Source organism: Etheostoma cragini, chromosome 1 (assembly GCF_013103735.1).
Source record: "Etheostoma cragini isolate CJK2018 chromosome 1, CSU_Ecrag_1.0, whole genome shotgun sequence".
Lineage (NCBI taxonomy): Eukaryota > Metazoa > Chordata > Actinopteri > Perciformes > Percidae > Etheostoma > Etheostoma cragini.
The window spans coordinates 33033921-33048926 of NC_048407.1; the positions used below are offsets into that span (position 1 = coordinate 33033921).

Genomic DNA, 15006 nt, shown 5'->3' on the forward strand with positions numbered 1-15006 from the left:
GACGATGAATACATAAATATTCCATTTATTTATGAAATGTATATACCAAAATGTAAATGTAGGCATTAATTGAAACAATGAGACACTAATTCATTTTTATTTTATTTTATTTGTATTAATTTCACTGAGCTCCCTATGTTTTTACTTTCCTATGTAATCGTCTATGTTTTTAATGTTTTAATTTCTGTATTATTTCCTCTTTGCACACCCACCCTTATTTATTTCCCCAAACCTATTTACATCTGTAGTATTTTCTTTATGCGCTTCTTCATGCATTTTTTTTCTCCATTATAGAAATTAATTAATCTCATTCAAAGTTTGTCTTAAGGTCATCTTTTTGCCTATTGGTTTTTATTTAACGGTATATTAATTAATTTATGTCTTATTTTGGCAGCTTCCGGTCCTCCAGCCCACAGCGTAAAGAAGAAGGCGGTAAACTCAATAATGGCAACAACACAAGTGTAGACTGTCAAATCTCAGAGTTTTACCGTTGTCTTACTACATCCTTACGTTAGTCACACAGTAATAGAGAAAGAGAGAGAGAGACTGAGAATATGAACAGACTAGTGAACAACACATTCACGTCTTTGTCTGACCTAACATAACTTTACTTCTGAGTAATGTTTGTAGTAAAAGAGTAACGTTAAACACCGCTAGCTAAGCTAAGCTAACTACCGTTACAAGCCGTTGATATGCGTTGGGGTAAGTTAGCTTTACGTTAAGCTGCTGCGAAATGGTGAAACGTGAAGAGTTAACTTAAACCACATGTCACAAACATGATAATAGATCATAAAGTACGACAAAACAAAATAACATTATAATAGCGTCTTACCAGTTGAAGTTACGCGCTGTTCGGTGAGCGAAGCAGAGCCAACTAGTTAGCTAGCGACATCAACTTCCGGTACGAAGATTCCATATTTTCAAAATAAAGTCAAAACGAAGTTTGTCTAAACCGTAGACTGTATATATATTTATATTAATATTTACACTCTATAGTCAGTGGTTGTCAAACTTTTTTCTAAGATGAAAACCCCCTGTGAAATATTATCTGTGCCAAGTACACCCTTACCAGCGCAAACCAGTTTTGGGGAGGAACAAAGCCTGTAAAAGAGGTACCACCAATAGTCGGATTGCCTCATAGACCGTTAATATTAATAAGAATTAATGTTTAATAAATATAAAGTCTATAGATTGACTTAACAACAACTTTCTGAAAAATGTACATGCTACTTCAAATGTTTAATATCCATTACGAAACAAATGTACTATTATTTTGTAATTTTTCAGGGACTAATGCATGCCTGCTGTTTTTAAATTAACATATTTCAAAATAAAATCCTCACCTACCCCATGCAGTGCTCCAAAAGTACCCCTAGGGGTATGTGTAGTCCCATTTGAGAAGCACTTGTCTACTCTATACCATAGACTGAATATTAGGCCTAAACTAATACCAGGAAGATTGATGATGACTGTGTGGATGTATTGGGGAAACGTGACACCATTAAAGACCCATTCACTATTTCTTTATTGAGATTTAAAATTAATTAGGTTATATAGGTCAAAAATAGGCAATTTGTCACTGACATACATCAGAATGTAGGCTTTGTGTATTGTTTGTGGGGCTACCCTTTATATACATTTGAGTAAAGATTATTTATGTATGTAAATAAATAGAACAACAATGACAGTTTAACCATTTAAACAAGCCTCTATATAAGTGAAAAGCATACAATATTCGTAAGTTAAACCAAATAAAGATCAAAAACATCATTTGGAAGGTGGCAGTGTTTAAACCACAGACTTTAGAAAATATAATAATTAATAGTACACAGTCTATGGTTTAAAGACATATATATACAACACACATGTTTTTAGTTTTTTTGGCCTATGCAAAGGTAGCATTCAAACTAAGACACATTAAACCATTTTATAGGAAAACCAACTTTACACAAGATATAATTTAACAAGTAAAATAATATGTACAGTGAGAAAAAAATGCAAAGGTGCAAATATATACTGTGTATATATACTGTATATTTCTTATTTAATATTTCTAAAATTCTGACTCTGACCCTACATAAGACCACAGTTAAAGTTCCTTTTAATTGTTTGGAGGTCTTTAAAAAGTAGTTTAAAAAAAAACATCTCACTGAGGGGCGCCTGGAGAGCTCACCTGGTAGAGCGTGCGTCCCAATCTTTGTTGCAGGGGCCACAGGTTCGACTCCGACCTGTTCTGCTGTCCTACACAACAAAGGCCTAAAATGCCCCCCCCCCCAAAAAAAACAACAACAACAACACAGACTCACTGCAAAAAAAAGTACAGTCCCACTGTGTACTCGACACTGCTATTTTCAGTATGTTGGTTTTCCTCTGATTATCTACTTTAAGGGCTTTTAATTTGAAGGAAGGATAATTTAAAGGACAATTCAGTGTATAATAATCAGCACCATTCAAGTCTTAAATATTGATTTATTGAAGTGCATGAGAGAGAGAGAGTACAACCCTTTATTGCCATCACTCTTATTTCTTAATTATACAAACTTGTGGACAAGAAACCGTCTCCTCTCTGCAGCTAGTTTGAGTAGCTTCCTCAAAAAACCACACAAGACCAGTTTGTTAAAAAAGAAAGGAAAGAAATAAAAGCAAAATATCAAGCTTGAATTCATTCATCTAGAACTGTGACAGGTACCAGCTAGTTTGACTCAATTAAGAGAACCTGGAAAAGTGTTTATTCAAAACAGAAAAGCAGACAGGTAAATCAACAAAAGGCTTTCGCGGGATGAAGTGTTACAGCGGTGAAGTTACTCTCCGAATCCTGTGTGTGTGTGTGTGCGTGTGTGCGTGTGCGTGTGTTCAGATGCGTCCGCGCAGCAGGAACATGAGGAAGACTGCGCTGAGGAGGATGCAGAGCGTGCTGACCGTGGGAACCACGATCTCCGTCACCATCTCCATGTGGCCTATCAGTGGATCTGAAACACATGCATGGAAACGTCAGTCAAACGTCTCAATTCACAGTCTCAGCTTCAACTCACTGGAAAAGGCTGCTATGGATGTGGAAAAACATGAAAAAGAATGTATTTTATGTATTTATTCCAGTTTCTTTGTAAATTTCCTATTCTAGTTTAATGAAATTACAATTTACACTCTGTGTACATGTTGTTAGAATCACTACACACAGTCCTTAATTACACACAAAGGGCCTATTCATGCACTAATGGAGGGATGTGGGGGGGGACTGCCAGTTGGACCAGCACCCTGGGCGGTTTGGGGGGGGGGGGGGGGGGGGGGGTACAGTGCCTTGCTCAAGAGCACTTGGCTGTGCCCAGGAGGTGAAGTGCCATCTCTCCAGCCACCAATCACTCTTACTTTGGTCCACATGGGGACTTGAACCAGCAACCCTCTGGTTCCCAACCCAACTCCCTACGGAGTGAGCTACTGCACCCCCCCCCTGTAATGGTGTGTTGGTCCAGGGTGAGCTAATCTGAATTATTTTTTAGTTTTTTTAATAAGAAAGTGAGTAATGTCTGCAAAGTGACTTACAACTACAGCTGTCAGTGAAATGTAGTGTAGTAAAAAATAAAGAAAATCACAGTATTTGCCCCTGAAATGAAGAAGAATAGAAGTTTAAAGTAGCATTTCTTTATATAAGAAAACCCTGTTGATCTCACTCAGAAATAACTGTTGTACCTAAACTTCATCATGCACTGGCCAAGACTTTTGCATTCCTGCATGTTCCTGATTTCCCTGGAGGGGCAAAACAAAGAATAACCCTGTTAGATAGCGGAATAACAAGCTGGACACAGGCTGTCTTCTTTGTTTTGGCCCTGTCATGGGGCTACCCCATGCCTTCATTTAAACCGGGGGTAGCACGTCGTGTCATGCTAAGCTAACCTTAGTATGTGCAGTAGTTGTAGTAGTAGCATGTGGGCTTGCATCAATGAACACATGGGTTGTCATTTCGTTTCAGTTCATTTAAGTGCTAGTCAAAAGTTGTCATTTCAAGCAGGGATCTGGCTCAAATTGGCAAACAGGAAGTGATAGAGTCTGGAGTAATTTATAGAGGGGAAGATGGAATGGCCCAAGTGTCAGCCAGTGCAGAGGGGTGGACAGAGTGCATGGAGTTCTGTTTTGAGAAGCATCTAACATTTCATTTGTGATGTTATAGTTGATATAGGGTGTTTTTATGAAGCCAGAAATGTTTGGCAATGATGTTTGATTGATTTCCAATTAACTTTGGTATGTCTTGTAGGAGGGGCTTCTGCTATGAAGGAAGGAGGCCAAGGCTCCTCTGGAGAGAAGGACTTTATCCTGGAAGGGTGCAGGTACAGGTGCAGGGTCCAATTAGTCAGGGCCTGATGTAGTCTTTTTTAATATTTTGTTTGATATAAGTTTGTGACGATAATTTCAATAGTTAGTTTTTAGTTTTCATGTTTTTGTTTATTTTTTATATAATTATGCAATAAGTCATCCTTGCAATTCTGCAATTCCATGTGATTGCTGAGGAAATAAATCAAAGCACGAGGTGAAGAACTCCTGAGTCCGTTCCTCCTCCTTCCACTACGGGACCACCAGGCCCCACCTAGCTTCACCACAGCCTAACCTGTGTAATGCGTCATGGTACCGACCTGCAGCCAGGAGCTGGTTACTGGAGGAGCAAGTCTCCACGGCTTTCCTCTTCCAACTCTCCACCTGTGAAGATCCCAAAAACTCAACAGTTAACAACATGTTCCACTACTATTCCAGAGGGACTTTTAACATTTACGGGGTTTCCGCGGGGTCTCAAAAACTCTATAAAAGTATTGTGTTCTGGGTTAATAAAATAATTAGAAACAGGTCTTTAATTTTCCTACGTCCATGTAATCTAATGCTCATTTGAATCTTTTTTTCCATAGTGTTGTAGTTCCATCTTTCCATGAAATTATATTTTTGAGTCCAAATATAATTTGCTGTAGCTGTACAGATTATTATTACTTTATGTCGCTTTTTATTCGATCTGAATACATGTATTTACTTTGCAAGTACTGTTGTGACTCTGCAATTGGTTTTACTTTCATGTCGCGATATACACTACCGGTCAAAAGTTTGGGGTCACTTAGAAATATCCATTGCACTCCATTATAGACAGAATACCAGCTGAGATCAGCAGTTTTCAGATTACATTATGGGTTTATCCCTCCATCCATCCATCCATCTTCGACCGCTTATCCGGTATCGGGTCTCGGGGGCTGCAGCTCCAGCAGGGGACCCCAAACTTCCCCGAGACCCCGAAATTAGGAATAATTGAGACTAAAATTAAAGGAATGGATGTTGATGATAATCACAGACTGGAATATGTCAACTTTTACTCAATACTATATCAAAAACACTTCCATTTTTTTTTTCAAAGGCTATAAAATTGAATAAGACGCCCCAAAATTAATGAAAGTAGAGATTTATACTTGGCAAAGAGCGTTGGGAGGAATCAATCATGTTATTTTGGGGAATTGAAAAGAACATTGATATAGGAAAACAGGTCAATTTGAGGGACAACATGAGGGTTAAAAAGGTCTTAAAAAGTCTTAAACGTGACTTGTTGACCCCTGCTGACCCCTGCTGACCCCTGATATAGCGTGCTGTTAGAGTTCACCTCTCTCTGATTGGGAAAGCCATTCGAGCTGATGATGCGTTTATAGAACTGGACTGAGGCCTTCGGGTAGCGTGGTTTGTTTTTGTTCCTGAAGTCGACGTAGTAGAGTCCGAACCTCTCGGAGTACCCTTCGTCCCACTCGAAGTTGTCGAGGAGCGACCAGGCCGTGTAACCCTTCACGTTCACGCCGTCTTTAACCGCTGGTCGTCCGACCGGGGAAACAAACAAAGAACAAAAAAGGAGACAGTGTTAGTTTCGTCTCGGGGACGTGGCAACGCTGTTGGTCTCTTTTGACGTAATCTTTCTGGTTTCCTTTCACCTTTGAGCATTTCATCGATGTAGTCTTTGAAGTACTGCATTCTCCAGTCGTCGCAGAGGTCGGTGCAGAGCATTTTCTCAGACACGCCGTTTTCTGTCACGTATACCATGGGGTTTCCATACTGAGTCTGTTGGAGAGACGTTATGTAACATTCAGGATGAAATACAGTCTGATATGTTCATATCTTATGGGTTAAGTATTTGAACACCCTGCTATTTTGCAAGTTCTCCCAATAAGAAATCATGGAGGGGTCTGAAATTGTCCTCGTAGGTGCATGTCCACTGTGAGAGACATAATCTAAAAAATATAATCCAGAAATTGCACTGTATGATTTTTTAACTATTTATTTGTATGATACAGCTGCAACTAAGTATTGGAACACCTGTCTATCAGCTACAATTCTGACCCTCAAAGACCTGTTAGTCTGCCTTCAAAATGTCCACCTCCACTCCATTTTTTATCCTAAATTAGAAGCACCTGTTTGAGGTTGTTAGCTGCATAAAGACACCTCATTCAATCAGTGAGAATCCAACTACTAACATGGCCAAGACCAAAGAGCTGTCCAAAGACACTTGAGACAAAATTGTACATCTTCACAAGTCCGGAAAGGGTTACGGGGAAATTGATAATTAGCACGGGAGCAGCTGGTCAATGTAAAAAAAAAAGAGTGTTCAACTACTTATTTTCCTCACTGTATCTTTTCTATTTTTGGACATTTATTCATTGGGTTAATTTTTACATTGTAAACATCTTTTGCTTTCTTGCCGAGAATCACATGAGAAGATGGATACCAGTTTCTAAGTATTAACTACAGAGCTAGAGCTAGTGGGTTGCTAGCTTAGCATAAACACACACACACGTACATATATATATATATATCTGCAGAAGGGCTGGATCGAGGGAGTTTGTCAATGAATAATTACACTGTAAAACTCCATCTAAAGCCACAGACTATATAACATAATAATTGTGCTTGCTGATAGTGCTTTGTTCCCCCTGCTTCCGGTTTTTATGGATTGAAACAAGCTCATTTGCTTAAAAGTCAGATGAGAAGATAGATACCGCTTTCACATTTGTTTGCATTTATTGCACATACAAATGTGAAAGTGGTGTCCATCTTCTCGTCTGACTTTTAAGCAAATGAGCTTGTTTTTCTAGAAATATCGAAGAGATTTTTACAAAGCTTTTCAGGGCTAGTTTATTTGGCTCACAATTATAATTATATCCATTGACTGAAAGAGCCTAGCGTGCATCACTTTTTATTGTATTTTGTGCATGTTGTATTAGTTTTACTTCTAGAACAATTTAATTCTATATTCAACATATCTTGCACAGCTGGATTTCTGAATTTTATTCAGATCTGTGTTGCGTACCTTGACAAAGTTCAGCAGGCGTCTGAAGCCCCAGGGAACAGAGTAGAGCCATTCAGAACCTGGATCAGGCCATTTGGGGTCAACCAGCTCAGCAAGGTCTCGATCTGCGAAGTAGCTGTCTCCGAGGCCCGATGGGTAATTCTTCAGGGTGACGTAGCGAGTTGTGAAATGGCCGAGGCCCAGGAAGTCACAGGTTCCCTTGATGTAACTCTTCTCCTGAGGCGAGAAGACGGGCAGCCGGGACGCTCCCAGGCCCTGCTGGCCACTCTTCCTGCCTGAAGGGCGAAGGTCAGAGCATTTCAAAATAAAACAAGCATACACATAAAACTGCAACGGTCTAACAAACACTTTTGTTTCTTCAACCAAATAACAATTGTCTAGTGAGGAGACTGCATTTCTCCCAAATATGGGCTCTGGCATTTTTCCACGCAGCAGTGATCAGGTAGTGGAGTCGCGGGATCGAAGTACCGCCCATACACCCTCTCGACCAATCACAGCGAGTCAATCACAGCTTTCTATCCTTACGTTTCACCCCATTTTTATAACATCAAATAACCAGTAAGGAGGTGCGCCAGTGGAGCTGCAACGCCCAGGCCCTCACATGATGACCTATGGCCCAAAAATACTGTTTTCACTTAGACTAACACGACTAAAGACGCGTCTGTAAATCAGTGGAAACATTTTATTGAGCGTCACAACACCCGAGAAAGTACTCATTTCTCATCAGAATTTGATCCATTTGGTCCAATATTTTTCAATTCAATTCAATTTTATGTATTTAGCGCCAAATCACATATATAAGTTAAATAACTGAGAAACAATGTAGTATTGAATGGCCCTAAGATTAAACATCCAGCATGTTCACAGCTAGCCAGGAAAACACACAGGCATTTAGAAATAAGACACAGTAACATTTAGAAAGTCTATAAAAGCCGCATGATCATCAGGTAACCCCCGTTAAAGTTAGCAAAGCGCTAAAACGGAAGTGGCCGGCTGGGCCGGAGGAGGTCTAAAGTGTGTCAGCTCTACAAGCCGCACAGTGCAGAAGAAGTGCCGATTGTTCTGCTAATTTTTCGCTTCATGGTGGTTTCATGCGCGACTGAGCATGAAGGGGGGCAGTAGCTCAGTCCTTAGGGAGTTGGGTTGGGAACCGGAGGGTCACTGGTTCAAGTCCCCATATGGACCAAAAAGCGTGTGGATTAGTGGCTGGAGAGATGTCACTTCACCTCCTGTGCACGCTGTGTATTACAGTTTATGCAGAGTTTAGATTGTAATTTCCCCACTGGGGATTAATGACCAAATTAAAAAAACAAGGAGAACGCTGCAAATGCCTGCTAAAAACCAAACTTATCAGAAAAAAATACTTGAACTAACATCAGCAAGATCAGAACTACCTAAAATGATAAAACCATCTTTGGGAAAAGTGTATTTGAAGGGTACTTTGATTTTTTTTACTAAGTTGTCATGTCCCATCTGCTAACATGGAGGGGGCGGGGTTTATGACCTATACTGCAGCCAGCCACCAGGGGGCGATCCACTTGTTCCGGCTTCCCTCACACAGTCTGTGCATCTCCTCCTGGTGAGGACGGATGAATAAACAGTTGCATTTAACCGTGACGTACCGATGTAATCTTTCATAACCTGGGGGTAGTCTCCGTTGAAGATGGGAGTAGCAAACCACCCCATGTAGAACTGGATGTATCGCTCTGCTGCTTCAATGTCCCTCTGGTTGGTGATGTCCACCGGCTCCCCCCAGTCTGCTGTTAGCGAGATCCCCACCAGGCCTGGACACACAAGCAGCAACGTCATCATCCAGCACGGAAGAAATTTACCTTTGAATCCCAATAAAATACCAAAATAAAAACTTACCTTTTTGCTTGCTTCGCCACTGCATGTCATACGTGTGCCAAACTTTAGCATGAGCCTGTTTCAAAGACAAGAAGGCAGTTTCACGTTTCGCGTGATTCCTTGTATTGTTTATTTTACATTACTTGAAGAAGGAAATGAAAGCAGAATCTGTAGGCAGCGCCATCTGCTGTGTTCTGCTCTCTGTTTGTAGTCCTGGTCGTGTTGACCAATCACGTTTGAGCGGGCTTTGGGTGCATGCAGGCCGTCTCACCTTGATGATGTGGTGGGCAGCTCTGTAAGCTCCGGTTCCCTTTAGCTTCAGTCCGGGTGCGTGTTCCCCGGTTTCATAGCCCTCCACAGCAATGGACTGAAAACCAGAGGGGGAAGATAACAAATGACAAATACTCACATTACTGTAATTAAGTCATTTTTTGTGTACTTTTACTTTTTAAAGGTTTTTTAAAAATCTTCTTTAAAGTGCTCATATTGTGCTTTTTGGCGTTTTCCCTTTCCTTTATTGTGTTATGTAACGCCCTCATACTCTTCTGCTTCTGACTGGCTAGTAGTCCTTACCTAGGTACTGTCAGGGCCCTCATACTCTGCTTCTGACTGGCTAGTAGTCCTTACCTAGGTACTGCACATGTGCGAATCCCAACAAAGATGGAACAGAAGTGAGATGCCTCACTCTGTTGCTAAATCAGAGAGCTCATAACAAAGGGTGAAAAGAGGAGCTGCAGCAATGTGCAGTACAACAAAAATATGGTGTTTTTTGAAAATGAAACCATGCAAATCTATTCTGGTACAACCTCTGAATACAATTATGAACCTGAAAATGAGCAGAATATGAGCACTTTAATTCTTTTACTTTAGTAGGTTTTGTTTGAAGTATTGTACTTTGCTACATTTTAAATCACATTCGTTAGGTCTCCAGCGTTGTTTTCTATCTGTCAACAACCTCAAAATGAAAGTGGCTTTGTGCCCTGATCTAATCACTAAAGACTGCATATTTAATTAAATAAGTATTAAAAGTATAAATAAGATATTAAAAAAGTATAAAAGCTAAAAACGTAACAGAGTAACTTTTACTGAATACATTTTAAATGAGCTACTGTTTACTTTTACTTGAGTTTATTTTTATACAAACTGTTATTTGCACTTGAGTAAAAGTACTTTTACTTAAGTAGAATATCTTGGTACTCTTGGTTCCACCTTTGCTGAAAACACAAGAAAACATTCTGATATCCAAGTCAAACACAATGACAGTGAATGCACCATTCCCCTTCAGCCGGACATACCCATGGGTTGTTGAAAGTGATCCAATACTTCACTTTCTTTCCAAATCTTTCAAAGCATAAGTTGGCAAAGTCGTTGAAATAGTTCACCATGGAGACGTTCTGCCAGCCGCCGTACTTCTCCTGCAAGACCTGGGGAGGAAAACCACGTTAGTTCCAGTCCCACTGCAGCTTCCAGGACGTAAATACTGAAAGGTGGAGTGGGCTCACCTGCGGTAGATCCCAGTGGTACAACGTAACAATGGGGGTGATCTTATTGTCCAGCAGCATGGTAATCAGGTCGTCGTAATACTGGATCCCTTTCTCGTTGATGTGTTCACCTGCAGGAGTTAAAATAGTAAAATAATAATAGTAGTAATTAATTTAAAATTAAAATAATAGTAAAATATCGATATTCACTGTCATGAAATATAACATCATTACAACCAGCGCTATGTCTAATGATCAATTTGTGGATTTTGTTCTTATTGATTAGTAGTTTGGTCTTTTAATTACATAATACGTATATATTGAAATGTCTAAAAACCACAAGACCTATGTTGCATATTTAGTGGAGTTGTGTACTACGTGAAATATGCCGTAACATTTGGTCGCCGGGTTGATGGCGTGTCAGCGTTGTGGTTGTCGTGGTCTCGCACTGCCAGACCCTCCTCCACAGCACCGTGGAGGAGGGTCCGGCTAGTCCAAACTATTTATTTTTGCTTTGTAGGGGGCGCTAGAGAGCCGTTTTTGTGTGCCTGATCCCTAAAACCCTTAAAATACGTAAATGTTGATGCAACCGCCAATTTTGGTGAGTTTTTCAGTATGTTAAGCCTCTCAAAAAGGCAATTCATTCATTCAGAAAGAAAGAAAGAAAGAAAGAAAGAAAGAAGGAATGATTCCTTCAGTTTCAGCGTTCGGGCTCTAATGAATGTTGATTAATTTTCTGGTTAATGACTTCCATCAGTACTGCTTTCAATAACCAGCTAAGGAAAGAAATAAGAAAGATATGTAAATATGATGGTCAAATTAAACCAAAAAGGGTACTTTTCAGTCCGCTTGGTAAAATCCTCGGCCAGGAGATGGAGAAGCGATAATGATTCAGCTTCATGTCCTTCATCAAGGTGATGTCATCCTTAAACAACAACAACAACAAAAACAGAAGAAAACAATATTATCTATTTATTTATTTTTAATTATAAGAAATAGTCTGCCCTTTTGAGAAAACCCTTATCTACTTTTTTGCCGAGAGTTAGGTGACATCTTTGATAACTCTCTGAAGTTGATTAGCTTAGCTTAGCTTAGCTTAGCACGAAGACTGGAAACAGGGGAAACAGCTAGCCTGGGTCCCTGCGAAGGTGATCAAATCTGCCCACAATCACCTCAAAAGCTCTAACTGTTACACTGTTATATAATACCTCAAAGGACAATGGAATCTGTGCAATTTCATACAGTGCAATAATAAATATTTAACCATTTCATTTCATTAGAGTGCAATATTTATTTATTTGTTAATACTTATCTACTTTCACACAATGTGTATTCAAAGCTTGTTTATATATGTACACAGTTGCTCTTCGGACTCAGGCCCCCCCCCCCCATCTTTTTTCTATGCACTACCTACACTTTGTATTTTTGACTTTATATTTTTGATATTTTTGATATTCTTATATCTTATATTTTTGATATTTTTGTGTCAACGCTGTAAAGGGATTGCTTCAATACTTCAATACAATTCACAGGTACTGTGTACTTGTGTATAATGACAATAAAGGCATTCTATCTATCTTCAGTAATTAACACCTTATAACTTGTAAAATGTAGTCATGTAAATCGTGTGGCTTCTATAAAGCGCTGGAACAAAGATAAAAGAGATTATACTGTCAGAAAGTGTGCAATAACATGACTTTTTTATAACCTGAACGTTAATTTTTAAAGTGTTTAATAAGAGTTTAACAATTATTTTTAAAACCATGACGTACAAACATATAAACACTTAAAACTTAATTTAACTTATTATTATTTAATTTATATAATACATAATATATATATATATATATATATATATATATATATATATATATATATATATATATATATGTTTCAAGACTTTATCAGCATCTAGCAGCCTTGTCTTTTCTGGAAATGTACCAAAGGTTTTGCCGCATGTCACCTTGAACTTGTGGTAGCCCTCACACGAGGCGTCTCCCGTGTCATTTGCAACAATTTTCCCCTTTATGTGGGCGAATGCGTCCCAGATGCTCATTCCTTTGCCGTCGATGTTCCACGCGCCCTCGGTCTGGTAGGCCGAGGTGCCGACTCCCCAGGAGAAACCTGCAGAGGAACACACGTGGTGAAAATGTCAATATTAGAAGTATCAAATAACTTTGGAAGAAAATATCCCAAAAAGCACTCACAACATTGAAAAAGTCACAAAAATGTCGGAAAAAGCAAAAATAGCGTTTCCTGGTGGACGGGAGGAGTGGTGGACACAAGGGTTAATAGGACGTTAGCTAAATGGCATGTAATGTGACATAATGTATTAATACTGTCATCAATGACAGAGGGAGCACAGAAAAAAAGGGAAAACAAGAAAACGGGAAAGTGCGAGACCCATGAATATGCAAAAAGGAAAAATATTTAAGATAAAAACTGAATAAATACATTCAAAATAGAGTCCAGGTATGCTCAGTAGGTAGAGCGGGCGCCCCTCTCTCTCCCCTTCCATGTCTTTATCTATCTATCTATCTATCCCGTGAAACTAAAGGCCGAACAATGCCCCCAACAAAATGAGCTTAAAAGAAAATACTACATTAAAGGACGAGATCAAATAAATCCATTAGTGCCAAGTGAATTGCACACAAGAAGTTACAATCCACAAACACATGACTACTTAGGAGTAAACAGGGCTGACGAGACCGTGATATGAGACTAGATATCTTCTTAGATTTTGGATATTGTAATATCGTAATCTGACACAAGTGTTCCTGGTTCTAAAGGCTGAATTACAGTAACATTAGGTCAGATTGTGAACCGACTGTTTTATTATATTCCTTTACCCACACAGTCTTTAAATCCACTCTACTGATGATTATATATCAAATATGTAATTGTCAAAACTACTACAATACTACCCTACAATATCGCTGCAATATTATATTATTATTATATAATGAGGTATTGAGTCAACGATATTGCGACACTAGATTTTCTCTGTATTACCCAGACCTCGTTCTGCAAAATATACAGTATATATTTTATTTTAATTTTTTTCATCATCGCGATCATCCCAAAAGGCTGCGACATTTCCTAAAAGACACTAAGAGATTTATGTGTTATATATCAATAGAAAAGTGCACGTTAAAATGTAACTTTCCTCTTTTTAGTGGTGCCTTTTATTTTTTAAATCCAATGTTCAATTTGTTCAATATTAGAAGAGGATTTTTCTTTCATTTGTTGTATTTCAGCAGAATACTGAAAGCAGCAGAAAAGGTAGAACTGAGTACACTTCATTATGTGTTAATTTATTCAAAAGTAAAAGGGTTATTGCAATATTCAACAAGGTTATCACACGCATGCGTGCGTATGGGCAAATGTTCCTCATGTCGTGCTGTGCAGCCCTGGTGTTTAAATGTGTTGTACCCGTTGGGAAGGTGCTGTAGTAGAAGGACGTCCTCTCAGTCTTGGTCCAGTCGAAGTCCTCCCCGGCCGAGACACACAGCACCAGAGCAAGCACGTGGGACGGCCTCAGGGGACACCGCTGCAGCATCGTGGTCTTTGTCTTCAGTTACACCTGAAGGACAATAACCAACCCAGTTTGAACCCTGATTGCACACAGATTGCATGGCTGATTAAAGGCATCCAAAAACCAGCTGTCAAACCGCATCTCCTGCCTGCCTGCCCTGAGCTAGATGAGTCGAGGACAGACCGCAGACTAGAGGCCACATGTGGAAAGCAAAGATTCAGACACTCACGCAGAGGTGGCAGCTGTCCTCAGGTTTCGAGTTAAAGCGTCCTAACTCAAACCCCCCCAAACCTCAGGATCATTTGTCAAGCACCCAGTGAAAAAAACACCCGGTCATTATCAGAGCACGTGGATTAGAAAAGGGAAGCATCTAGTCTCATTTCAGCCAGCTGTAAGACACGCTGACACAAAACGCCATCAGAGACAGAAAGGAAGCCAGCTTGTCGAGCACAGTCAGGATGAGAGACATGTCAAGCTGTTGTGTCTCTTCAGAGGTGTAAAAGATATCCGGGATCAGAAGGAGAATCAAAGCTGTGAAGTCGGCCTGAGAGTCCTGTAGCCGGTGTCTGTGTTCTGTGTCTCTCCCTACATCTGTCCCTTTGCCCAGCCTGTGTCTCAGCCCCGGCCCGCCTCACCCAGAACCACATATAGATGTCTGACCTGCTGCACGTCCTGCATTTGTCTCCGCTGGAACCTGCTCCAAAAGGCAGGAAACGTCCCCCCGAGCTTCTGGACCTAGTCACCGTCCCCCCGAGCTTCTGGACCTAGTCACCGTCCCCCAGTGTCACCGTCAGGTTCAGAGCCAATGTCACAAAAAAAAACAA

The 15006-nt window shown here is 39.9% G+C and overlaps 2 protein-coding genes across 3 annotated transcripts in view; both read right to left on the bottom strand.

Moving 5' to 3' along the window:
* Positions 1 to 1139, bottom strand: part of tipin (timeless interacting protein) — a 6850-nt gene extending 5711 nt beyond the window's left edge. The window contains exon 1 of the mRNA XM_034889222.1: positions 1070 to 1139. Coding sequence (XP_034745113.1) covers positions 1070 to 1139 — 70 coding nt within the window. The remainder of the gene's footprint in view (positions 1 to 1069) is intronic.
* A 1571-nt stretch (positions 1140 to 2710) lies between these two features.
* lctla (lactase-like a) lies at positions 2711 to 14934 on the bottom strand. 2 transcript variants are annotated; one of them, XM_034862150.1, is made up of 14 exons: positions 14843 to 14934; positions 14080 to 14230; positions 12611 to 12771; positions 11485 to 11572; positions 10669 to 10778; positions 10462 to 10590; positions 9438 to 9533; positions 9188 to 9242; positions 8941 to 9102; positions 7319 to 7593; positions 5946 to 6072; positions 5627 to 5826; positions 4626 to 4689; positions 2711 to 2969 (listed from the first exon to the last, which is right to left on the bottom strand). In XM_034862150.1, the coding sequence occupies exons 2-14, from the start codon at positions 14204 to 14206 to the stop codon at positions 2854 to 2856; spliced, it is 1710 nt and encodes a 569-aa protein (XP_034718041.1). In that variant the 5' UTR covers positions 14207 to 14230; positions 14843 to 14934; the 3' UTR covers positions 2711 to 2853. The 2 variants fall into 2 exon arrangements, with proteins under 2 accessions (XP_034718041.1, XP_034718105.1); XM_034862214.1 differs by lacking the exon at positions 14843 to 14934 and adding an exon at positions 14412 to 14822.
* Positions 14935 to 15006: the final 72 nt, after the last annotated feature.